Source organism: Pagrus major, chromosome 19 (assembly GCF_040436345.1).
Source record: "Pagrus major chromosome 19, Pma_NU_1.0".
Lineage (NCBI taxonomy): Eukaryota > Metazoa > Chordata > Actinopteri > Spariformes > Sparidae > Pagrus > Pagrus major.
The window spans coordinates 18,281,866-18,305,776 of NC_133233.1; the positions used below are offsets into that span (position 1 = coordinate 18,281,866).

General features: G+C 40.3%; 2 protein-coding genes across 11 annotated transcripts in view; both read right to left on the reverse strand.

Moving 5' to 3' along the window:
* Window positions 1–705: 705 nt before the first annotated feature.
* puf60b (poly-U binding splicing factor b) lies at window positions 706–8,690 on the reverse strand. 10 transcript variants are annotated; one of them, XM_073488155.1, is made up of 12 exons: window positions 8,601–8,690; window positions 7,917–8,013; window positions 7,585–7,680; window positions 7,173–7,262; window positions 6,601–6,651; window positions 5,386–5,547; window positions 5,178–5,270; window positions 3,742–3,955; window positions 3,470–3,660; window positions 2,712–2,826; window positions 1,484–1,731; window positions 706–1,401 (listed from the first exon to the last, which is right to left on the reverse strand). In XM_073488155.1, the coding sequence occupies exons 3-12, from the start codon at window positions 7,660–7,662 to the stop codon at window positions 1,102–1,104; spliced, it is 1,542 nt and encodes a 513-aa protein (XP_073344256.1). In that variant the 5' UTR covers window positions 7,663–7,680; window positions 7,917–8,013; window positions 8,601–8,690; the 3' UTR covers window positions 706–1,101. The 10 variants fall into 10 exon arrangements, with proteins under 10 accessions (XP_073344256.1, XP_073344259.1, XP_073344255.1 ...); XM_073488158.1 differs by lacking the exon at window positions 6,601–6,651; XM_073488154.1 differs by lacking the exon at window positions 7,917–8,013 and having other exon boundaries at window positions 8,601–8,677.
* A 1,243-nt stretch (window positions 8,691–9,933) lies between these two features.
* The window catches only part of LOC141014485 (nuclear receptor-binding protein 2-like), a 40,061-nt gene continuing 26,083 nt past the window's right edge, over window positions 9,934–23,911 (reverse strand). The window contains exons 2-18 of the mRNA XM_073488296.1: window positions 20,756–20,878; window positions 19,813–19,914; window positions 19,629–19,718; window positions 18,131–18,171; window positions 17,943–18,037; window positions 17,777–17,800; window positions 17,586–17,672; window positions 16,223–16,278; window positions 16,046–16,141; window positions 15,626–15,758; window positions 15,222–15,324; window positions 15,068–15,118; window positions 14,843–14,978; window positions 14,151–14,204; window positions 13,393–13,456; window positions 12,379–12,434; window positions 9,934–12,257 (exon numbers count right to left, since the gene is read on the reverse strand). Coding sequence (XP_073344397.1) covers window positions 12,171–12,257; window positions 12,379–12,434; window positions 13,393–13,456; window positions 14,151–14,204; window positions 14,843–14,978; window positions 15,068–15,118; window positions 15,222–15,324; window positions 15,626–15,758; window positions 16,046–16,141; window positions 16,223–16,278; window positions 17,586–17,672; window positions 17,777–17,800; window positions 17,943–18,037; window positions 18,131–18,171; window positions 19,629–19,718; window positions 19,813–19,914; window positions 20,756–20,878 — 1,398 coding nt within the window. The 3' untranslated portion in view covers window positions 9,934–12,170. The remainder of the gene's footprint in view (window positions 12,258–12,378; window positions 12,435–13,392; window positions 13,457–14,150; window positions 14,205–14,842; window positions 14,979–15,067; window positions 15,119–15,221; window positions 15,325–15,625; window positions 15,759–16,045; window positions 16,142–16,222; window positions 16,279–17,585; window positions 17,673–17,776; window positions 17,801–17,942; window positions 18,038–18,130; window positions 18,172–19,628; window positions 19,719–19,812; window positions 19,915–20,755; window positions 20,879–23,911) is intronic.

Below are 23,911 nucleotides of genomic sequence, written 5' to 3' on the forward strand. Positions count from 1 at the left end.
CACTGAGTGATATCACTGAGGTAATTATCCTCTGGAGCCACAAAAGGCTTTGTACCATTTTCTCACATATGTAGAAGTACTCCCCAAGACCTGTAAACACACTTTAATAAGTAAAACTGACGGAGTTACCCTTTAAGTCATTTTAACTGTGACATCATCCAAAACAGGACCTTTCCTGTAATGTGCCACAAATAGTCAGTACGCTACCACCATGTTATCCAGGTCCAAAGTCCACCAACAGAAAAGTGAACAAACTCATGCATCTATGCAATCTGATTTCTAATATTTCAGTGGCACATTACTGTTTAATGAGGTGTTGACAACCATGTTTCTCACCAAGGTGATATTCAATATTTGTCAGTCACTTACAAGTTCTTCTCCCTTAACTGAGAACCACAAACCATAATTATGAAGCTACTGCAGAGATGTATGCTAAAAAAATATTTGGTAAAAAGGTGAACATCCAACCAAGTGCAGTGTAAAAAAAAACAAAAACAAAAAAACGGCGATGCACCTGCCATAAAATACAATCCCATTGTGACGTTTACAAAATGATGGCAACATATAATTCATGAAGTTAAAAAACTTAAGCTGAGTCTCAAAGGTTACATGCTATACTATCAAATATTATGTTTCACAACCATAACACAACTGTGTTTACAAATACATCAAATTAGGAACCTTTCATAAAAAAAAGCATCACACTTTTTGTGGACAAACAATAACCTTTAATTGTAGAAAGAAAGAAAAAAAGTGTTTACATGTCCCGGCAATTTCATGAAAGAAACATAGCTAAAGCAAGTAAACCTAACTGTTTTACAAGGTTTCATTACAAAAGAATTGAAACTTGCACCAAAAAAAGGAGTCTTCACAGATCACAAAGCAAATTCTGACGCGTAAATATCTTTAATGAAATCCCCAAATAGGGCGGTGAACATTAATATCAACAGCAATTTTTTTTAAAAAAGGAAAATAAAAACATAATTACAAGTTTCAGAGGCCCGCATCTCAAGCTTCGGTGACAGTGGCTGAAATGATTTGGGCAATAGCAGGTATGGGGATGGGGATGGGGATGGGTGCTGGTGAACCATTTCAGACACTTTATGCAGAGAGGTCACTGCTGTTGAAACGGTCTTGGTCGTACACCTCTGCGACAACTTTTCGACCTCCGAACCAGCGGTCATTGAGGGCCTGGATGGCTTTGTTCATCTCTGAGGCCATGGAAAATTCTACAAAGATTTTGACAATGATATCTGCATCCTCCTCTTCTCCTTGCTTTTCCTGGTATATGATGACTCTGTTGACGGAGCCAAACTTCCCGCACTCTTCTGTCACCTCACCTTCCAGGTCGTCGTCGATGTCCTCTGGTCCCACCATATTTCGGAGCACCATCACAGTGGACTGGAGAGGAACAAGGAGAGAATTTAATGTGCAAATAAAAGCTTTCATCATTGCCCTTTTACCCCCTTTTCCCAAAGCTCACCTCTGATTTTCTGAGCAGTTTCTGCATCACCATGTGTCTGGCACTGCTGCCTGAGATACTCATGTGCTCTTGGTCACTCAACATCTCCTGCCCTGTACCATCCTGCAGCATCTCCTCTTTCTCTTCTTTCCTCTCTTGTTGGTTGGAGCCACCAGCTTGATTAGACAGGACTGGCGGTGATGCGAGCACAGGGTTCACAAGACCAACCTGGGGAAGGACTGGTATGGGAGGACGCACTGGAGTCACACCTTTTCAGGGAGAGGCAGACATGCCATCAGCGACACCAGACAACTTAACAGAAACAATTAATGTTAAAGAGAATAAGAACATTTGAGCAGATAAACGCAACCATTAACAGTCGAGTTAAATCAAATATTGATCCTGTTGGAAATCCAGTGCTTGTCAACTGCTTGCAACTTGGTACTAATTTAAGTGATTTCCAACACTAAAGTGGGCTTAAACCTACAGTGTAAGAGTTCCTCTCCTTCAATGATTTGCTCATTACAACTAAAACTGTAATTGATAAAGTTGCCTGGGTGGCCTTACCAAATGGCAAGACACCATTTGTCATCCATGCACATGTGGTTCCTCTTAAGTAATTTGTACTACATAACTCACTAATTGACTTCAAAGATTGCAACAGTTTAATGCCTTCTTTAAAAAAATCACCCCTTTACTCATGTTTTATGGACTGAACTTTCATAGCTGAAGGCTGCCACAAAGGAAATTGTGTTTACCACCAGTCCTAGATTTGCATTGCAGTTGGGTAACATTTGGTAGATGTAAATCTTTAGAGGTCCAAACAAAAGCCTAGGCAAAATCCCTAAAATCTGGTTTCTCTACACTTGCATATAAAATGCTTCTAAAAATGCTTTCTGCTGTTCTCTGCAAATAGCCAAGGAAAGTTGTATCTGTTTGTCATGTTACTTATGTTTTAATAAAAGGCTAAAATTTCATGCCCCCAGTGTCTACATTTTTCCTAATGGTATCGAATATCAATATTTCTCAAGATATTTTATCACAGTAAGATATCTCTTGTGACCAGTTGCGTAGCAATTTACCAAAAGAATGTCAAAGCATTAATTATTGCAAAACAATCATGAAAAGTGTTTTTTTTTTACAGGTCTGTAAAGCTGCATGTTTAAACAACACTATAAAGCACACTTGAGATTAATTAAACTTCTGCTTTTAAAAAAATATGAGCACTCACTCATGTCTTGGTACACACCTGTGATGACCCCTGGTGCCTGGGCAGCCATAACAGCCTGAGGTATACTCATTTGCTGACCAAGAAGCTGGGGCGCGGCTAACGCCCCCAGGACTGATGCGCCGGCTACAGCCTCCTTAAGAGAGGGGGGCCGAAGACATTAGGTAAGGGAAACACACAGAGCACAGCACAAGGCAGCACAGTCAAAGATCACACAGCATGGCACAGAGTGAGCTCAACCTCGCCTCTCTTTAAATCAAGGCTAGCAAAATCATTTCAGTATAGATCTAGCAACAAAACCAACAACTATACTCAGTAAGTCATAAATATACAGCAGTGATGTTAATGACACATCCTACCAGGAACACAACTGTCTGGCATATCATTGTGACTGTTGACACTGAAAAATAGCTGTCAATGTGTTTGTCCTAAGAGAAAAGACTCTTAGCTTACACACCCAATCAGTGAATGGGAGGAGCATTAATGCAACGCTATGTATACTATACAAAAATAATCTTACATCTTGAATCTGTTTATGTTTTAAACACATTAAACTAATCAAAAAAGGTTAAGCCCAGAATATATTTCAGGGATTTTAAATTGACACTGTGTCAGGGCAACTACTGTTATGTGATCCCTACAAAACTGGCCTTCTCCCAGTCACCTCAATAAAAATTCTATGCCCATATTATCTGTGCTTTTGGTGTCAATTCTAGCTAGATCTGGGTTATATTTACCTGGAAGGCCATTAAATCCCTTTGGAAGGGATTCATACTTGCCTGGGCCGTTATCTTAGCAGTGGCTGCCGCTGCAGCCACAGCTGCAGCAGGCGGCAGACCACCAGGGGTCGTGGGGGTCAGTAGGGGCATGGGGGGAGTCACTGCTTTGCCCACCCGTAGGTACTGACCCCCCAGGTCAAAGAGGTTCATAGAAGACACAGCATCCAGGGCTGACTGAGGCTTTTCATACTCTGTAAGTGAATAAAGTAGTCATTAATAGCAGAGCGACGGTAACACATAGAGCACGAGCGAATGAGGGCCCTCCAGCTCACCAATGAAGCCAAAGCCTCTGTGTCGCCCTGTGGTGGGGTCTCTGGCTAACGTGCAAGACTTGATCCTTCCAAAGGCCTCAAACACACTCTTGATGTCATCGTCTGACAGGTCAGGGTGGACGGACGCCACATAGATGCGGTTAAAGGCGCGGGCCTCCTCTGCCAGCTGGTCAATGATGGGTTGCGCCTGACCGATGTTACTTGGCCGCCCAACCTATAGCACAGATCATACCAGCAGGGCTACTGAGTAAGGGGTTTATAGAACCAACCGAGAACGCACTTCCGCAAAATACCTGCACTGCTGACTTTCGGCAGCCACCGAGTTCAGTCAAAGCCACTGTTCTACTTTAATGACACAATGCTAGCCTGTCAAGTATTCCCCGTTTATTATTTAGTGCATGTCCATTACTACACTTTTTAAAGATTTTAAGTGGCTCTGAAATATGAAAAAGCAAAATATATTTCCAGTCTGTAATTTTGTGGCTTCCAGATACTAAAAACTCTTGATTCAAAACATGACTACAACACTAAACTGTGGATATACTTTTAGTCCTATGGAGATCAGTTTTCAGATTTTGCCAATTTTAAAAATGATAAGAATGTCAAATGGGATCTTTTAGGAATCTGTCACTTACAAGGGTCTGATAATTGAGCCAACACAAAGACTCTTGATGAGTTAAGTAGAACTAGACTGCAATTTCTCATTAGATTACTTGTAAATATAACTTTCCTCATGCAGTAACTATTATCACTTAATTTGCAATGCAAATACAAAAGCCAATTTACCAAATAACTGCAACAATGTCATACTAATATCTGCAGCTTAATTTAAAAACACCAGTTTCATGCTCAGTGTGACTGGCTGAGCTGGTGGCGACACCGAAAGGGGAACGCATTAAATGCCTGATGCTACGATTACGCACTCTGACAACTTTCTTGTGCAAAAGAATTGAGCTCCTATGTAAGACGAGTCTAAATCGGACTGGGATCTGTACTACAGATGGGGCGGCCAAGCAACACCAACCAGGCGCAGCCCATCATCAGCACATGATGGACAAAGAGCGACGCCACGCGCCACTGGGCATCCTACTGGAACTGGTCACTAAAATAGCTTTGATGAAATCATGGAAGCATAACACACAACACAGACAGAACACCCACCATACACCCAGACACACATATAACACACGCACCTGGAAATCAACAGACACAGACAAGTAAAGAAAGAAAAAAATTAGTCACATATGAGAAATTTCACAAGTCATTTAAGTATGATAAAAGCAGAAACAGGCTCAGTTTCCCAAATGAAAAGAAGGAATCCAAATCTCTTTGTAATCAAACGAAACCAAAAATATTTAGGAAAAGGAGATTAGTTGTTTCCCAATCATCCATGTGTTCCTATGACCTGGAGGGATACTCATCTCCAGACAACTTACCTTAATGTTTCGCCCCCCCAACATGACTGAGTTCATCTGCTCCAGTGCCAGCTGAGCAGCCTCTGGCACATCATATTCCACAAAGGCAAACCCCTGCAAAGTCAGTCAAAATGGAAGAAAAATAAACACTGAAGACAAAAGGAGCCTAAAAATGGTTTAAATCAAGAAGAAACAGCAGAATTTATACCACTTGTCAAATGACACAGACCTTGTGTTTCATTGTAACAGAGTCCCAGGACATGTCAATGCTCTTGATTGGGCCGAAGGGGGCAAAGGCCTGTCTGATGGTGTCTTCACCAAGCTCATAGTATATGGAGCCCACATACACCCGACACATGATGGCTAGAGCGCGTTGCCGCTGTGCTGCCACCTGCCAACCGGGGAAAATAACACATGGTAAGCATTAGAGAGTAAAATAAAGGAAGACAAACAAACACACACACTAATAATAATAAATGTGTATTTTATACTGTGCTTGCTCTCCTCAAAAATAGTTGGAGGCCAATTCCAAGTTAGGGGGTCTGGACAGGTAAATAATAATGGGCTACTGTAATCAATGGACAGAAGTTTGGGAAAAAATGCTAACATATTTAACAGTTCTAAAATATTGATGTCAGCACTTGAAATTACAATATGGCCTCTATTCTGTTACTACTGAACAGACATATGGAGGAAAACACACTGAAGTGATTGACATGCACAGCCCTCACAAATATTTGGCTTCAGTAACTGACCTGTAGTCCGGGGATGCAAGTAAGGTAACAAAAGTAATCGTGGAGTTCAAACGAAATCCATACAAAGTCTTGATGAAAGCATTTCAAACTTTCTTCTCAAGTCTAAGGGGAGGGGTGGTTTAACCACCAAAAGTTGCTGTGTTTTACTGATGCCTTTAAGTCAGTCTGCTTCTGCTGATTTCAATCTACTACCAACAAAATATAACATGTGCCTAATTCATGACTTGTTAACTGACAGAAGAACTTGACTTTGAGATGGCCAAAAAGATCCCTGTTCCAGCAGTTCTCTCATTTTGGTCCATTAAAGGGATTGCTATCCCTCTTTCGTCCCATGCCAAGAAGTTTCTGTTTCAATTGTACAAATGCATATTTTTCAAAGAGAAATGACTTTGCTCACATTTATAAACCCTTTAAAAGCCCATAAACTTCTTGTTAAAAATATTAATGAAATTATCCGATTGTGACTCAAAACACTTGTTTGAACTACTGACAGTCATTCAGCTCACAGAGGATTTTTACGACATGGTCGAAGGTACACTAGCAGTAGAAAGCCATGTTTTCTCACAAAATATGCATTCTTGGGTTAGATAAAAAGGCAGGGGTTGTTGCCAAAGCAACCAGTTAAAGAAGGGTAACAGTCCTTTTCCATTGGGAATGCGCACAGAAAAAAAATTTAATAATCTATTGACCGATTGTAAAGGTGAGAGAGGATCTCCAAAGCCCATTGTCACTGCTGCCATCTGAAAGACAGTAAAGATGAAAAAAGTGCTGAAAAGTAGGTTAGATATCCCTTAGCTTTGCTTTTTCAAAATTCTCATTGCTTTGCTAGATAGACAAAAGCGGTAAGGCTAACACCATATTCAGACACTCCCACTAAACAACATACAGTTTGGGGAGTTGCCTCCCCTATCTACATTACAAATTACCACACAGCAATAAAACATAAACAAGTCCCCTTTAAAGATGCAAAGCATTTAACATGATAACCAATGCCTTCATGACGATCTTCTCCATCTGAAAAAGAGCAGAGGCAAAAGCAAGGGCACATGGTCTACACATGTGGTCTTTTTCACAGCGTGGTGGAGAAGGGAGTAAGACTTCCAAGAGAGCTAAACCAAAACCGACATCTGACTCAAGAGATGTCAGAGTTACTAATGTCTGAAAAAGCTAAAATATTTTGTCTAGAATCAACACTCACAGGCGACACGCGCATTACAAACTGTTTGTACGGCTGAGTACCAGAAAATTTTACACATCTCACCTGCAGGTTGGTGAGCTGTTGTTGTTGATGGGCGATGGTCTGCTTCACCAACACACTCTTAATGCTTTGTTCCATGGCATACTTCTTTGCCTGGGAAAAAAAGAGAAGTGTTTAACTTTGACCTCATACGCGTAACACTTTTACCTTTTGACAGATATTGTATCATTACATATGAATACACACAAGAAACCAGGTTACTTTGAGGAATGAGATTAAGGAGGAAGTTGGACACTGTATACATGCACTGAAGTAATTCAATTCCTTCAAATCCACATTTAAATGCAGCAGGTCCATATTTTTGAAAGTATACCTCAGTAAACCAAATTATTTTAACTTCTGGAGGCACATTGGTGTTGACTGTTCTGCCTGTACATTTACGCTGATGCTGTATATGTAAGGGGGGGGAACTTACCCTCTGAAGTGCCTCCTGCTGCTCTGGGGTGAGAGGCGGAAGGCCAAGCTTGGAGCCTGTGCCCTGTCCATTCTCCATCGTCAGAGCTTCACCTCCCTGCAATTCAGAAACAGCAATTTGTTTAAAATAAATAAATAAATAAATAAAACAAGTCTGGAGCATAAACACCGGCTTGTATGTACACCCATAACTACATTTTCCCACTAAGAAATTTCCTGTAATGCAATCATAAGTCACATCACCTCAAACACCACAGGTTATCATTACATATGCTAGCATATAGAGGATTTACACCCGGATTTAACCCAGGTGGGACCGGACGAACTCCTTACCTACGCAACCCGCTTTTCGCTGGGTCCACCAGACTGAGGCAGGAAAGCCCCCAAGGGGAAGAGGACTGATGGGGAAGCTTTAACAATTCAACAAATTCTAGGGGAAATAAAAAATGCCTTCAGACTAGCGTTAACAGTAAGAGAAACAGGCAGCTAGCATTATTTTACATTGCAATCCACACATAGCCAGCCCGCCTTTCCTTAGACTTGGCTCAGCTAACGTTAGCGTGATGCACATGAATGCTAATGATGTTAGCATAACGACGTTACGTTAGCTATCGCAAGATAAAGTAGCAATAACTTGCAAAGGCCAAACCTTTGCCGACGACGTAGTTAACTAAAGTAGATATGGACATTAATTATACCTATCTGCATTACACCACAATGGCCATAATAGCATAATGATTACAAAACAGCGCGACGCGATTAGAGAGGCCTGGTTTCTATTTAGCTTTACAACAGTACCTTTGTTGCTAGCAAGGAGCTAGCCTACGTTAGCTAATGTTAGGCAGTCATTACTATGGCGCGCGAAGCAAACTGCATTTCCCCCCCAATGCGATACATCGTCGATTTACAGGATATTTACAACAGCTAAAATCTACCAAACATCGCGTATTACTTAGGCAACTACCAATGCAGCTGAAAACAACGTGAACGTGTCTTTTAATCAAGCAATTTATTTACCGCAGTCTCCGTAACCGCCATGAAGCACACCTTCTCGGAGAGGCCCACACGCACCACAATGCTCGCGAGATGTTCACGTTTTCAATGAATGGTATCGCGACATTTGAAGCATCGCGATGATAGGGAGGAACGATAACCTCTCATTTTTCAATCTTCCACGTTTAAAGCTGTTAAAAATGTCATAATGAAACACCAAAAAGAGCTGAAGCTGATTACAAATTCCAGCTGTAATTCTACTGTTAATCTTTTAATCAAATATTGTATTTAAATGGTGCTTGGTAACACATTTTGGTAGCTGTACAGCCTACGTTTTGTGTTTGTGTGTGTTAAAACTGCGGCTTCAGGTCAATAACCTTTTATTCAAATGGTCCAAAACTACATTTCCTCTTTTTACCCACATTTATTTCACATTCTTTGTGCATATGATTTCTTTTATAACACCTAGCCTACCTCTAAATTAATTTAGCATGTGCACCAACTTAGAAAATCTACTGTTCCTTTTGATGAACTTGTTCAATTTGCGACAGTGAAAATACAAATAAAATAGCTCTGACACCAACTAACTGTAGTATGACCTAAAGGACAGACATGAGAGAAGTGAAGTAGCTTTTCTCTATCATTATAATTTGTATTGGTAACAAACAGGAGATGCCTATTAAATTAATATCATAATCTCTTGCAGACTTTTGACACAAATCTTTCAGCCCAGCTTCAAGTAAGGCTCAAATCATTTGGTCCAAGTCTCGAGCAAGTCCCAAGTCAAGTCACTTTTTCCCCACGCAAGATACAGCAGTATGAGTCTTTATAAAGAGAAAAGACACGGTATTTGTACCTGTCTAATAATGATGTCACTGACAGATTTATCTAACCTTTTCAAAAATTAGGACAAATAAATACATTTATATATTGTAGCCTATTTAATAATTGATATTCAGTGGAATAAACAAACAATAAATACATATTTTATAAAAGCTTATTTATTTCTTAATTTCTTCTCAATCAAAAACCCCATCCCTTCTAAAGTGCAAAATACTGACTGACAGAGAAAAAACAACCAAACTGAAAACATAAAATGAAAAGATATGTCTTTATAGTCATCATGTCTCAAGTCAAGTCAAGCCACGAGTCTTTAACCTCCATTTATTTTCTGTCAAGTAGAGTTGCAAGTCATCAACACAGTGACTCAAATCGACGACCATATGACCATATCTCTGCTCTCTACCTTATTAAATACATTTTTAGAAAATGCATTAATATTCATACATATTAGGATATGTCTTCAATAGTACAAGAGTTCCATAATAAATATATCCTAATAATTTCAGACACAAGCAACATGTCACACATTGTTTATTTATTGTCATGTATTTAATTGCAGTAGCTACAATATTTAACAAAGGTATTAAGTAGAACACATCCAAAGGCAAGTTTCATTCAACAGATTCACAGGAATAAAAGTCATCTGACATAAAATAAGACTGATATGGATGTTTTTTGTTTTCATGTTCGCACAGTCTAAACATTCATTTTCTTGGTCAGGTTCCTTCTGGAACTGAACTGTGACTGACAAAGGCAGAAATGCAGAGTTCTGAATGGTTGCAGGCTATTAAGACATGCAGCTTACTGTATTAGATCAGATGAGAGCAAGAGTGGCACTGCTTTGCATTGAAATATTGTCTGAAAGTAAACCCCTCCAACAGCCACAAACAAATATGTACACCACAGCCTCTGGTAGGTGAATCTGGGACTCCTGTCTGCAGAGACAAGCTGATAAGAAGGCTTGACACAGAGTAAGTAAGTACTGTAAGCAATGACTGTACAGCAGTGTAACTGTTATGAACCTCGACCTTACAGAACCCGGGCAACAAATGAAGCAGAGCTAACTGAGTCTGACAAATGAGAGTATACTGCTGAAGACAGATCAGACAATTCTCTATTGTTGTAAGGAAAAATCCATCCAAATGATAGTCTTTTATGGTGCCAAGATTGGGCTTTTGACAAGAAAATCTGGCAGCGATGAAGGCATGTGTTCTATTTTTGTGTTTGTGTGGGCTGCAGCGCAATCGATTCCAAAGTTCACGCTGATATTGTCTGAAATAAAACTACAGTAGTTGTGATACTGGGGAAATGAGCAAAATAGTCTTCTCTTGTATCAGATTTTTCAACGACACGTGCAGCCACTGAAAACCTCCATACAATAGGTCAGCATGTACATTCTTGAAGATTTTTGGGTGGATTTTTCCTTTAAAACACCTCTAGACACCTTTAAAAACAAATTCGGTGTTACAAAATATGCTCAGATGGTTTGGGAAGTCCCCGAAAAGTAAATATAGCAATAATATTAACAACAATATGGCAATTTTTTATTAACAAGTCTTAAGTCACCAACACCATTCTTCCCATTTATATACTCGAGCACTATTATTTTACTCCACAAGCTTCACATGATGTATTCCAACTTTTGTACGAATGCTGCAGCTCTTTCTAAACTAATATTGACTGCACCAGAAACATTATTGCCTGAAGCACAAGTCCAATAAAAAGCTCATAATGGAGCTGCCATTACTGACTGTCAAGTTTCATCTGCACATTCACACAGGCTGAACTCATGATACTAACCCGAATCAATGCATCTGCTTTTAAAACCCTAAAAGACAGCCCGAATAAGTTAAATTCCAAATTGCTATATGTTGGCTCCGATGCCGTCTCCTTAGGAAATTTTGTCCAAAGTACATTGCCATATCAGGCACTTTGCAAGTCTTTGGCTTTCAGAACACTTTCACAGGGAAACCCCTTATTAAGAGCACTACAGGCTGAAAGAGAGGCATCATCTCATTGCTCGTCACTACATTACATTACATTAGGCGTGGCGTGTTTAGTTCTGGGAGAAGTAGCCTTTAACGCAGGAGTGCAGTGAGGGGAGTCAACCTAAAAACAAGCTTGTGCAAAGCTTCTATTGTTCACAGTTAAACAGAAATAAATAAGTCAGCTGAATGAGTTTCAACAGTGCACGTTGGACGGAAAAAATGAATTCCCTTATAATGAAGGTTCCGGCTTGTGAGGGAGGGAGGTTTTAGTAAATGACTTTGTTTACAATTAAAAGTAAATAATCACCAATCATAGTGGACGGTGGAGTGCAAACAAGGCTTATGAGCAATGAAACGTCCTTAGCTGCAAGTAAAACGTATCCATTCTGAATAGTGGCATTATGGAAAACCCAGGCTGTCAAGATATCTTAAGGCATGATAGCCCTTTTAGGCAGGGAGTTTGTCAATCTTCCACTGCTTTGTGGGACTGCTGAACACAGCCATGATGCCTCCGTTCCTCCGAGCAGAGGTGCCTTCGGTTCCTCTCTCAGTTGTGGCGGTTCCTCCTTCTCTCTTCTCTCAAGGCCCAGCTTCCTTCTGTATTTGTCCCCTTTTTATCCCCCAGCTGGGACGGCTCTCATCGCTCTCTCTCTCAGTTCCCGGCTGTGTAATCCTTCCCGCTGCCCTCTCTCCCTTTCTCGATCCGCGTTGTGGTCAACGCCCGGGCCCCTCTGATTGGGCCAGCCGGTGTCGTGACCCCTCCTCACTGTGTGCTCCCGGACGCGAGCGCTCGGACCCGGTGTCGGCTGATGGCGTCCTCCAGGAATCCTGCTACCTTCTCACTGTCCTCCTGCACAGCACAAGGGACAAAGACTAGATATGAAGTCCCCATACTGCTTAATGAGTTCAAAATGTAAAAATCACAGTAAGATTTTACATTGTTGTACAAATAGAGAAGCTTTTATATCTACCTCATTTATGAAGGCGTAGTGAACAAGTTCACTGGCAAGGTCTTTGGAGGTGTCAGCTGAAAGTTTGACATGAAATATTTCAGTTACAAAAATCTTATGTAATCATAAAAATGAACCAAAAGTATGTTTTTTTAAAGGAGCACTATGTAGTTTTGGGGAAGAAAGTTTAATCAGAAGAGAAAGACTGACTGATCTTTTTGCCTAACAAACTAAATAAACAAACTCTTCGTTTTCATGACTGAATAAACTGAATACACAAACTGACCTTAAAAGGACAACACAATTTCATACTGTTTTACTTTGTTTATATTTGGCGGACCCTGCCACCTCTCTAGCTTCAAACTGTCTACTGGGGACCTTATTTCCCCTGAGAACAGCTTGTTTATTCAGTTATAGAAAAAAGAAATATTTCTTTGTTTGTGTTATTACCTCATTTATATTGTAAATATTAAAATTATGAGTTCTGAATTTCTTCTCCAAAACTACATAGTGGCCCTTAAATGGTTTTCTCTATTGCCTTAGTTGTTAACAACTAATCCCATAAACAGACAAAAATTATGCAACAAATGAATCCAACTAACACCTACTGTCTTTGCATTTAAATCCTGATGTACTGTAGCGTATTTTTCTGTGCCATAGAGTTTCATTTTTATCCTACAACTATTAAAAACACACCAAGGTCATGTTCTTGAACTGCCATAAACATGGCACTGAAGTTTAATTTCTATTTTTGTTTCAATTTGTGCAACACACCAAATCTGCCACAGAAAATAGTCCCCAACAAAAGCTCTATTTATTCCTGTTTGAGCAATGTTTTGCTTAAAATTAGTGCCCACATGTTTTATGAAAATACTGAGGAGATTCATATCTTTAATAGGAACCAGTGGGTGTGAGAGACACAGAAAAGCTGGGCAAGACAGAAGGTGATGAGAGCCAGACGCTTTGGTGGTTTTGGTGTTTTCATGGACCTCGGAGACAAAAATACAGAACAATGCTGGCCTTATCATTACTTACTTGGAAGGATGTCACAGCTAAGCTGCCTATGAAGTTTGTCATCCATCTTCAGAAACAAAGAGAGCTGGGGAGGGATCAAAAAGTCAAATTTAAATCAAGCTGGATTTAATGTTTAACCACAATTTAAAGGAGACCTATTATACTTTTCATTTAGCGTGTTATATCGGTTCTTGTGCATATAAAAGATCGTGACAGTTAAAAAGGTCAAAAGTACTAACAGAAACTCCTCTCTCCCACAGGAAATACTGCTCCTGAAACACCTCATCAGAAGTCCTGCCTTTAATTCCGTGACTTTGTGACATCACACTACGTTAACATGTCACACATTTGCAAAATTTGTGCCCAGCAGCTAGTTTTGCACTTAAGGATTGATTTAGCACAGATGCTCTGTTGTTGTTCGCGTTGCTGGCTCAGGCGTGTGTGAGCTGACCAATCAGAGGAGACTGGGTATTCAGAAGGGGGGGGCCTTAAAGAGACAGGAGCTAAAAAAGAGTGTTTCAGACAGAGAGGAAATACTGTGCTGTAGCACTGGACAGGATGAGATAACTGAAAACTTTTTGAACATTAAAGCGTGTAAACCTGTTCTAGTAGTGACCCAAAATTATATTATGAACCTGAAAACAAGCATAACATGTCTCCTTTAAAATAAATGTTGTACGTTTCTGGCAAAAAAAGACCAATATTCTTGATTATTAAGGAGCCCAACAAAAGAGTTTATACTAAAATGGGCCAAGTACCTGTATTACTATGTGACTCACATGAGTTTTGGTCCCTTCTTCATTGGACTCCAAATTACAGTGCATCTGAACAACCTACAACACCAGCAGAGAAGAATACACTCATGAGGGTTGTAAGCACAGCAAAATGTGGAGACAGCAAAAATATCTTTAATATGTTTGGGGTGATGATAAATGGGCATAATAATGATAATGGTTAACAGACATGCACACAAACGCACACAGGTCCTGTTAGATATTTTACATTAGCAACAAATCTTTCCTAACATTTTATTATCTCTGCAAAGGAGATTATGTCGTCCCCTGTGTCCTTCTGTTTGTTTGTTGTTTTTTTCAGCAGAAAAACTACTGAATGGATTTCCACAAAACACGAAAGCAGGATGGGTCTCAGTCCAGAATAGCACCCATTATCTTTTGGTGTGGATCCACATAAAGGGACGGATCCAGGAATGTTTTCTCACTTTCTTTAACATTGCGAGATAAGGCATTTTTCAACAATTTCATTAATTTCTCAGGGAATAATGCATGAATCTTAATGAAAAAAATCAGACATATTTAGACGGCTGGTATCTACATTTCACAAGCTTTCAGGACTTTGTATGAACCCTGTAAATGATGCTAAATTCTGCTAAACCAGATAACAACCACAATATGTATCCTCAGACTACATAGACACGCAGCCAGATTGTGTATCTAACGTCTGAAAGTCTAACCTTTCTGGTTTCCGTCTCCTGGGGTTCAGGAGTCGGCGTCTTGACTGTCTCCACCTGCTCCTGAGACAACGACAGGGCTCGGGGGACAGGGTGAGGCCGAGATGAGGCGAAATTCATCAAGGGATAAATACCGTTCCTGAAGGGAGGAAACGATGTGGAACTTAATGCTGCAGTCACAGATTGATCACTGATACAAAACGAGTCACAAACTGTAGCTCCACTCACTTGACATCCTCCAGAAACTTGTCGAGCTCCAGAGGGGACACGTGGGAATATCTACAAGACACGAGGAAACACACAGAAGAGCAAAGTGAGCGTCGGGCCCGATATGTCAGAGTGTATTCTTCAGCAAAGATGTGAGGTGCGAGTGTGGTTTTACTTGAGCTGAACTCCCTGTCTGTCTTCGTGTTTGATCTCTGCCATGACAGCGTTGGGGTCAAAGGACTTGGTTTTCTCCTCCACACAGTTTTCTGGAAGCAGGTCTGCTGACACAAGACACGTGTGGAAGTTAGTGAACTGAATTGATACAGCACATTTTCTTTTTGTTGTTGTTGTTTTCAATATATGTTTAGAATGACAACCTATTTGCCCTTTCAAAATGAGCTTTTTCAGATCATAAATTGCCTGACTGAATGCTTAAACTGGCAGATATATTGTATAAAACCCACGATAAATGAGCGATAAAAATGATCTGCTGCATGTAGGAACAAGTGAATATCACAGGGATTGAAGGAGGAGACTTTTGGTGCCGATGATCTCGGTGCGTGGAGGTGAGAAACTCACACTGGTTGTTGATGAGGCAGTGGGCGGCGAGCAGTTTGAGGGAGTGGACCTCGAATAGGACTCGGTGGAACAGAAGGTCGTGAGCCGTAGGACGGAGCTTGGCTTCGTGACGCAAACAAGACTGTGTGAACTCCTGCAGGAAGCAACGAGACACTGAGTCCAACATGTTACTACACGACTGAACAGTACGACCCAGCATCTCTCTGTGTGTTCTGGATTTGATCACTGGCATGTTTTACATACATATTTACTCCAAAGCTGCACAAAATCTCTGCATGTGGTATGAAATGAATCTGTAGAAGCAATGTGATGTGTGTAGGCCAGTGTTAACGGAGCCGTGTGAGACAGTTCGTCTTTGTCTCCATGTTTCTGCGGTCGCACTGCTGTCTATTTAGGACATAAAGTATTTTTGACACTCACTCTCATGAGAGGGTCTTCCAGAGATTGACCTGCATTGATGATGGCCTCCTTGGACACAGCAGTGTCTCCGTTGGCCTGGATCTCCAGTACTGCCATCTAGGGGTACAAATAATCTGTTAACACAATCATAAACAGACGGTCAGAGAGGGGATTCCTCTACAGAGCAGTTTCTCTCACCTCTAGTGCACAGATGCCAAAGGAGAAAATATCTATGGCGTAATCATCTTCACCAGCTGGAAAAAGAAAAGGAGGAGCAAAGATAAAAGACCCCAAAATGAAAATGTAATTATTTAGTCTTAGTTAGTTGGTATAGTTCAGACTAAGCTGTCTTTTCACAGCTGTGAAATCAGCACAAAACCTCCCATTAAATGAATCAATCGATTTCACAGTGGCTCCAACAATCCTGATATTTGCTTCATTATCTCCGACAATTTCAATTGTTAGGTCACAGACTTCCCACAGCTCTCTGGTGGAAGATTTAACTCAAAACATTTGCTCCAAAATGCTTATTTTAGGGCTATTTAAAGACCCTGTTAATGCTGATGTTGTGGGAAAGGGGAAACATGGAGCAACAGGGGCTAGCGTGCTGTCTGTTCGGAGGTGTGTACAAACTTGAGAGCGAGTTTAAAGGGACAGTCCACCCCAAAAATCAAATACATATTTTTCCTTTTATCCATCGAGATTATTTTGCTGTGAGTTGCTGAGTTTTGGAGATGTCTGCCCAGGCTCGCCTACCCTCCCTCCCGGGAGACTCACGTTTTTACATTCTCCCTTCCCTCCCAAGGTCACAATTCTCCCGTATGTCTCATGATTTATGACAATTTTACTTCTCTTTTAGTTATTATAACCTGTTTCTGCCACTGTACAGCATGTAGTCTGCTGTTCTGTTGCACCCCGTTCTCCTCACTGAGTGAGAGACAGGCAGAGAAATTTCATACACCCTGGAAAGAAGAATTCCTGCTTCTTATTGAAAGTTTTAAAAGGAGAGAGGCTGCAAAATCTGCCACGTCAATTTTTCTGTCCATCACGGGGGTCACAGAAATCATGACCCGATTTCCCAAGATAATCCGCAGACCTTGTTACGAACAGTTTCTATTTTCCACCCACTAAACATGTCACACACGAAAGGAAGCGTGCATCTAATCATGGACGAGAGGTTTCACGCTTGTGGCCACGAGGGATCTAAATATTAATAGCATCCTCCTCGGCTGAGAGTAGATGAATAGATGCATGCTTCTTTCTGCAGATGGAAAATAGTGCCATCGAATTACAATATATTTGAGAGAAAGCAGAAATCTCTGTGGCTGATTTCTCCAAAACTCACATCAAAACAATCTAGATGGATAAACAGCACTAAAATGCTGCATGTACTTTTGTTTTTGGGGTGGACTGTCCCTTAAAAGTCACATTTGATGAGGGAGGTAATGACTGAATGTTTTTCTTTGTGGTGGATCATTCAGTTAAGAATGAATGTAGGTAGATTTGATAAAAATTAAGTGGAAGAAAAGTTACACGCTAAACCTCGCTCCACAACTCTTACCTCCATATTCTGGCGCAAAAAAGTGAAGATTCCTCTGCTCGTCGCGATGTTGCCTCCCTTTCCCATGGACACTGGCGTCTGGAAACACTGTTGAGAGATGACAGAGATGACACAGATGCATTAGCTGGAATAAACTGATATGATTTGCCAGACATGACACCAATTAAAACATATCTAAGAAATGGTCTTACCATTAACAAATAGCCGATGCCACACTGCGGAAAGAAAATTAAGCATAATTGAGATATTTAATCTGTTTAGTAAAACTGTGGAGATGCATTTAGTGAATCCAGACATCCACAATATGTGTGGCCAGTGCTGGTTGTAGTAACACAAAAAGCCCTGTTGGGAGCAGACCTGAGCCGATCTTGATGAGCCCGTTGTGCTGAATGAAGATGGTGTCGCACGTCAGGTTGCCGTGGATTATGGGTGGGTCGCAGGAGTGCAGGTAACTGCCAGCAAATCATAAAACATCCAGTTAATGCGATGGCTTTGATATGACAAATATCTGATGATACAAGCCTGGGGAAGAAATCAGTCAGTACCTGAGAGCAGAGAGAATCTGGGTGCACCATCTCTTCCAGGCCTGAAATACAGTGTGACGGAGCAACATGAATCCTCTACAGACACACACAATAATAATAATAATAATAATAATAATAATAATAATAATAATAATAATAATAATAATATTTTGTTTGTTTGGAGTCTGGATAAGAGGATTCATATCCTGTACCAGAAATGTTTCAATAAATTTAAATCAACAAAAAATTAAAAAACAACACAGACAAATTCTCCTTCGAGCATAAATTTGGATAAGTAAAGTATTATTTTTTTTTACTATTTATTTATTCATTCATTCATTCATTCATTCATTTTTTGCCCCTGCAGTGGCGTACTGCCCTTTTTGTCCACCTCTCGATGGGGACTGACGCTGTGCAGTGCGTGATTGACAGAAAAATTGAAGTGGCAGATTTTACAGCCCCTCTCCTTTAAAACGTCCTGTAAGAAACGGGAATTCTTCTCTCCAGGGCGTCCGAAATTTGTTTAAATATTCCTTCTCCTCTCCATTTCTCTGCCCGTCTCTCACTCGCTGGGGAGGCCGAGGCGCAACAGAACAGCAGACAGTTTGCAAAGCTGAGATGGAGATGCATGCACAGAAGAAAAGCCCACATTTCTGGTTGGAGGGAGAAACACACCTACTTTTAAACAACAAGGGTACAACCAGGGGAGCAACATGACTGCAGTTTGAAAAGGAAGTAAATTCCTCCATAGCGCTTAAATAGGACGTGCATCAATATATGAATCGTAGTATGCATGGTTGCATGTAAATGGGAATATTGTCTTTCTCAGAATAAGGGCAAAAACCAGAATATTGTGTGCATGTAAACATAGCCATTTTCAGGAGTATATGTGAAAAACAACTAAATGTAGTGTTGTTACTCAAGATGCAGTGCAGTTAATCTATAGTCGATCGGAAGAAAATTAGTTGCCACCTTTTTCACACTGTGCCTCCACCGTAGAACATATACACTATAGCAAGCATGCTGATACAGTGTTTAACCAACAAGCAAAGATGTCAGACATTTGCTGCTTCCAGCTCCTTAAATGTAAGAATTGCTGTTGCATTGATGATAGTAAATGAAGAGTCTTTGCATTTTGGATTCATGGTTTGATACAAGAGGCTCTTTGAAGACGTCACTTTGAGCTCTGGGAAACTGTGATGAGCATTTTTCACAATTCTTTGACAATAAATTAATCATGAAAATAATCGTCATGTAGATCAGTGATGAAAATAATTGGTTTTGTATGATTGAACAGAAAGCAGCAGATGTCGAAGACAGAGGAGAGAAGACAGAGAGAGAGAGGGAGATATATGTCTGAGCAGACTGAGCCACCAGGGTGTCCTGTTACATAATCTATAATCCTGTGGGAAATATGGATCTGAATAGTGATTGGACTGTAGTACCCTGTGCCACCACCATAGGACAGACAGAATAAGCAGCACACCAGTTATATATACAGTATATAACCAACACTGACCTTCACATTCATGGTCTTGTGGTTCTTCTTAGTTTTCTTCAGGAATTGCTTGAGGCTGCCCGACGACATGTATTCTGTGATGAATATAACCTGTGGGGGAAGCATGTAGGAATCAGTTAATTTACAAGTGTGTGAAAGAGGGAGAAGGAGAGAACAGAGAGGATTTAAAGAGAGGAGATCATACCCGCGCCTGACTCTCCTTCATGTCCAGCCAGTACTTGTGAAACTTGACGATGTTGGGGTGTTCGACCTGCATCAGGTTCTCAAACATCTCCTTGATCTTGTCCTAAAAAACATGAAGCAGAGGTGGTTCACATCTTCACATTACATAATAGACCAAATAATGGCCTTTTCCAATGAATCTAAATGTAAAAGTTAATTGCATTCCTTGATCGGTAAATAAATCTGCAACAGCTTAGATAATCGATTCATTTTTTCAGTGCTTTTTAAGGCAAAATGCCCCAAATCCTCTATTTCAAACTTGTCTAGTGTTAATATTTTCTGTTTTTTTAGGCTTCTGGGCTAACAATCTGAATATCTGTGGGTTTTGGACTACAATCCATACAAAATAAGCACCTTTAATATGCCAACTCAGACTCTGGGAACGTGTGATGGGCATTTTTTTGACTACTTTTTGACATTTTATTTAATAAGAAAAAAACAGCAGATACAACAATAACAGACATCTAACTCAAGGTCCCGATGAGAGTGCTGTTGGAAAAAATAATACAATATTAAGTGATTCTATACTTGAAATTATATAACAAAGAGTTTCTCAGGGGCGAGACAAATGCCTCAGGAAGAAAACGCTGAACATTTTCATATTTTATTTCCAGACTCGTTCTTGAACTTTGCTCATACTGCCAAGAGATTGCAAAACAGATAATGGAAAATATCAGGATAGAAAATAATTGCTTTTTTGTGACATTATAACTGACTTAAATCCATAATTAACTTATAACGCAGGATTAAAATACTTATGGCTGCGAGCAAGACAGCATAAATCGCTGTAGGTAAGCCCTCCATCAAAGGACTGCAGTTGTCGATGAAATGAAACATAACGAGAAATTGACCATTATCTTTATATCTATAGCTGTCTTGGTTGTCAGTAATAAGAGCCACGTTACCTCCTGTGCTTTGAAGACCTTCTTGTCAGAGAAGAGCACCTCGTTCCACACAACCTCCACGCCCTCCTCCGTGTCCATGGCCAGAGAGGCACTTTCCACACCCGGGACATTACCTTGGCTCACCTGCAGGGGGCAGACAGAAACACACATGGGACTTAGCACAGCAACTACAAAATCAGAAGTGCTCGAGTTTATACAACAAAGATGACACTAAACCTGCATTGACTGATTGTTTTGGACACTTTGGGGCAGCAGGAGCACGCTGTGATCACAACACTGACATATTATCATCATATTAAGTCGACAAACTTGTAAGCAAACAGTTGCAGCTTTAGCATTCTTTTGGAGTCGTGTTTGTGTCGAATAGTCCTTCTCATTTTAGCGCCATTATTTCCACTCTTGATGGAAATATCTGTCTCTTTAGAGCAAACCTATTCACCTGGCAGGCCGTGGGCCAAATGCGACCATTAAGCCACCTCATTCCCGCCCTCTGATCATTTAATTAGTAGGATAATTAGTCCATTCATCAAGTCTGTTGCTCAGCACAAAATTTTGCAGGCTGTTTAAGCAGAGGACATTTACGAGAATCCTACTGACAACCTACTTCTTTCTTCCTGTTCTTTATGCTGTTTATGTTCATATAATGTTTCTTTTCATTTGTGACAACTTATATACAAAGTGACACATTTCAATCCCAAGTTGTAACGGTCAAACATGAGGAATGTAAAAGTCCGGCCTCTTGGTACTTCACCATTTTTCAAATTCTCTCTAACAAAAAAAAGTTGATCAGATCTGTTTTAGCAGCTAAACGCTCCACAACATTAGCTAGTTGATAACTCTGTCTGCTGCTTGGTAACGGATCTATGTGAGCGGCAAGAGAGGAACAAAACAGTACATTTGCGGGGGTAAAACCAAAACAATGAGCTAAAAGATGCTAAAACGCTCTGCAGAGTTGTTCAAACTACTGTAAAAACAAAGCAGCAGAGCATCAAGGAGCCCTCGCTGAGGCACGGCTGAAAATGATTAGACATCACCCCTGCTGTGAAAATAATATCTGCTGAAAGCTCCACATAATCCATTCACAGAGACCTGACAATGGCAGCTCCATTAGTAAGAAGTTCAATCTACTGTCTGTGAGACTGATTTCTATTTAAACGCCATCAAATTCACTTTCCAATCCATTAGTGCGTGAGAAGGCATCAGTGTGGATAGATGGAAAATGATTCCCGGTATTGAGGTTATGTTTAAAGCTCCCAGCCAGCTATAGCTTGACGATAAAGAGTAGAGAGAGGCGACAGGATGAGCAGCAGCTTGTGTAAAGAGGGAAGAGATGGATTAAAGGGAGAAGTGAGGGGGATTGTGGATGAGGGATTTACAGAGATGAGACATGGGACACAAGATGGAGGAGGTTGCAGCGGAGATCCAAGAACTACAAAGAAAAGAAGGAAACAGAGAGGATCGAGGAGGCAGCGGCCCGGTCTGTAATCTGGCAGACGCAGACAGCTCCAGGGCTCCGTCAGGGCTTACGCAACCAGCTAGACTGCTCATCGCAGGATAGTGCTGCCTCAGCTTGACCTGACGTAACCCTCCTTATACTTTTATGCAGCAGAAGTGGTGGTGCAGTGAGTCAGAGGGCTGGATTGGGGTGAAAAGGTAATTGCTAATAAGTGTTAGCCATGATGCAAAACTCCGCAATTCCTACTAATCCGGCATCTTGTGAAATTATTGGAGAATTGGCATCATTTCCAGAGGACAGTGGTTCCAAACACGCTGGATTTAGAGGATTTATGTCATTATTTTTCCACATGGCTGCATTGAGGTCTGCAGCAAGAAATCTTCAACGACTCGAGGACCCTGACCTCTGACCTTGTTGAGATTCCCTCACAAGGATCAATAGAGTATTAGCTCCATGGTTCTGGAGAGGACGGAATCATTGATCTTGGGATTGATTTCCTAAAGTGAAAACTATAAATCAGTGGTTCCCAAACCCCCCAGACACAGACACGAATAAGTGGATTATTAGTACAAGATGTAACCAGTCTGTCTTTCAGCGATCACCAATCTTGCTGAAATGTACATCCCCAAGCAAAATGGGGGCCCATTAATAAAACTTTGCTCCACTCCAAAACGAGACCAGGATGTTAAGCTGCTCTTTAAAGTTCCCCTGGAGTGAAACTAAAGGGTCCAAACCATGAAAACAACTCATGACTTAAAGTACACATTGCACAATGGGTTTAGTCACAAGAAAAACACGCAACAGATCTGTATCAAGCAGCTGTGAAGTAAATCTACAACATCAGATATTGCTCTATATAACACTGTTTGGCTCCCTCTGATCCATCTTATCTCACCAGATTACATGCAATTCAGAAGAGAGGTTAATAAAAACGATTCCACACTTGAGCAGACAAGATCCACTGGCACCTATTTTTTTTTAGGAAATATTAACTGTTGCCTTTATATAAGATAAATGTCTTTCGAATATTCTTGTTTATGTTTGAATACATGAATTGCAAGCAAATCTTACTGATACTTTTCAGTTTTCTTTATTTTACCATCATACATCCACTCATATTCCACCACGTGAGAAAGTTATTTCTTTTACCTTATTGGCATACATCTAGACAATGATTTTATATCAAATTTAGAGGTTAACACTCATTGAATTCATTGAATATTTCACTGAAATTGTAAAAAAGTTATAAAAACTGATTTTATCTTGAATCTCACTGTAAAATGCTTTTGTTGGATGAACATATCTACCTATTCTAGGCTTGTTTGCCGTTTTCCTCTCTTCCTTCTTTCCTTCCTTCCATTCTTTTCTTCCTTCCTTTCCTCTATCCATCATTCCTTCATTTATTTCTTTATTCCTTCTTTCCTTCCTGTTTATACTTGCTTCTGTGTTTTGTGTATATTTTTTGTGCTGTGTTGTTTGTTTGTTTTGTTTTTGATGAATGAAAATGTCATTCTTTTATTTGTTTGATTATATTTGTTTATTGATTAACTCAACTAAACCAAACTAGACCTACTCACTCTGCTCTAACCTGATGCTATAATCCTGATCTTTCAATGAAGATGAAGATATATTCAGACATTTTAGGCATTTAGAAAATAAGTAAGGATGTCTGACAATCCTCTATCATCATCATCATCATC

Bases quoted from the DNA above. Each gene is read 5' to 3' on its own strand.
- puf60b (XM_073488148.1), bottom strand. From the start codon at position 8,621: ATGGCGGTTACGGAGACTGCG. The intron at 6,652-7,172 runs GTGAGATGTGTA...ACTGTCTTTCAG, and splicing joins AACAGCTCACCAACCTGCAG to ATGGCAGCAGTGACAATGGG. The intron at 1,732-2,693 runs GTGAGTGCTCAT...CTCCCTGAAAAG, and splicing joins AGGTGTGTACCAAGACATGA to GTGTGACTCCAGTGCGTCCT.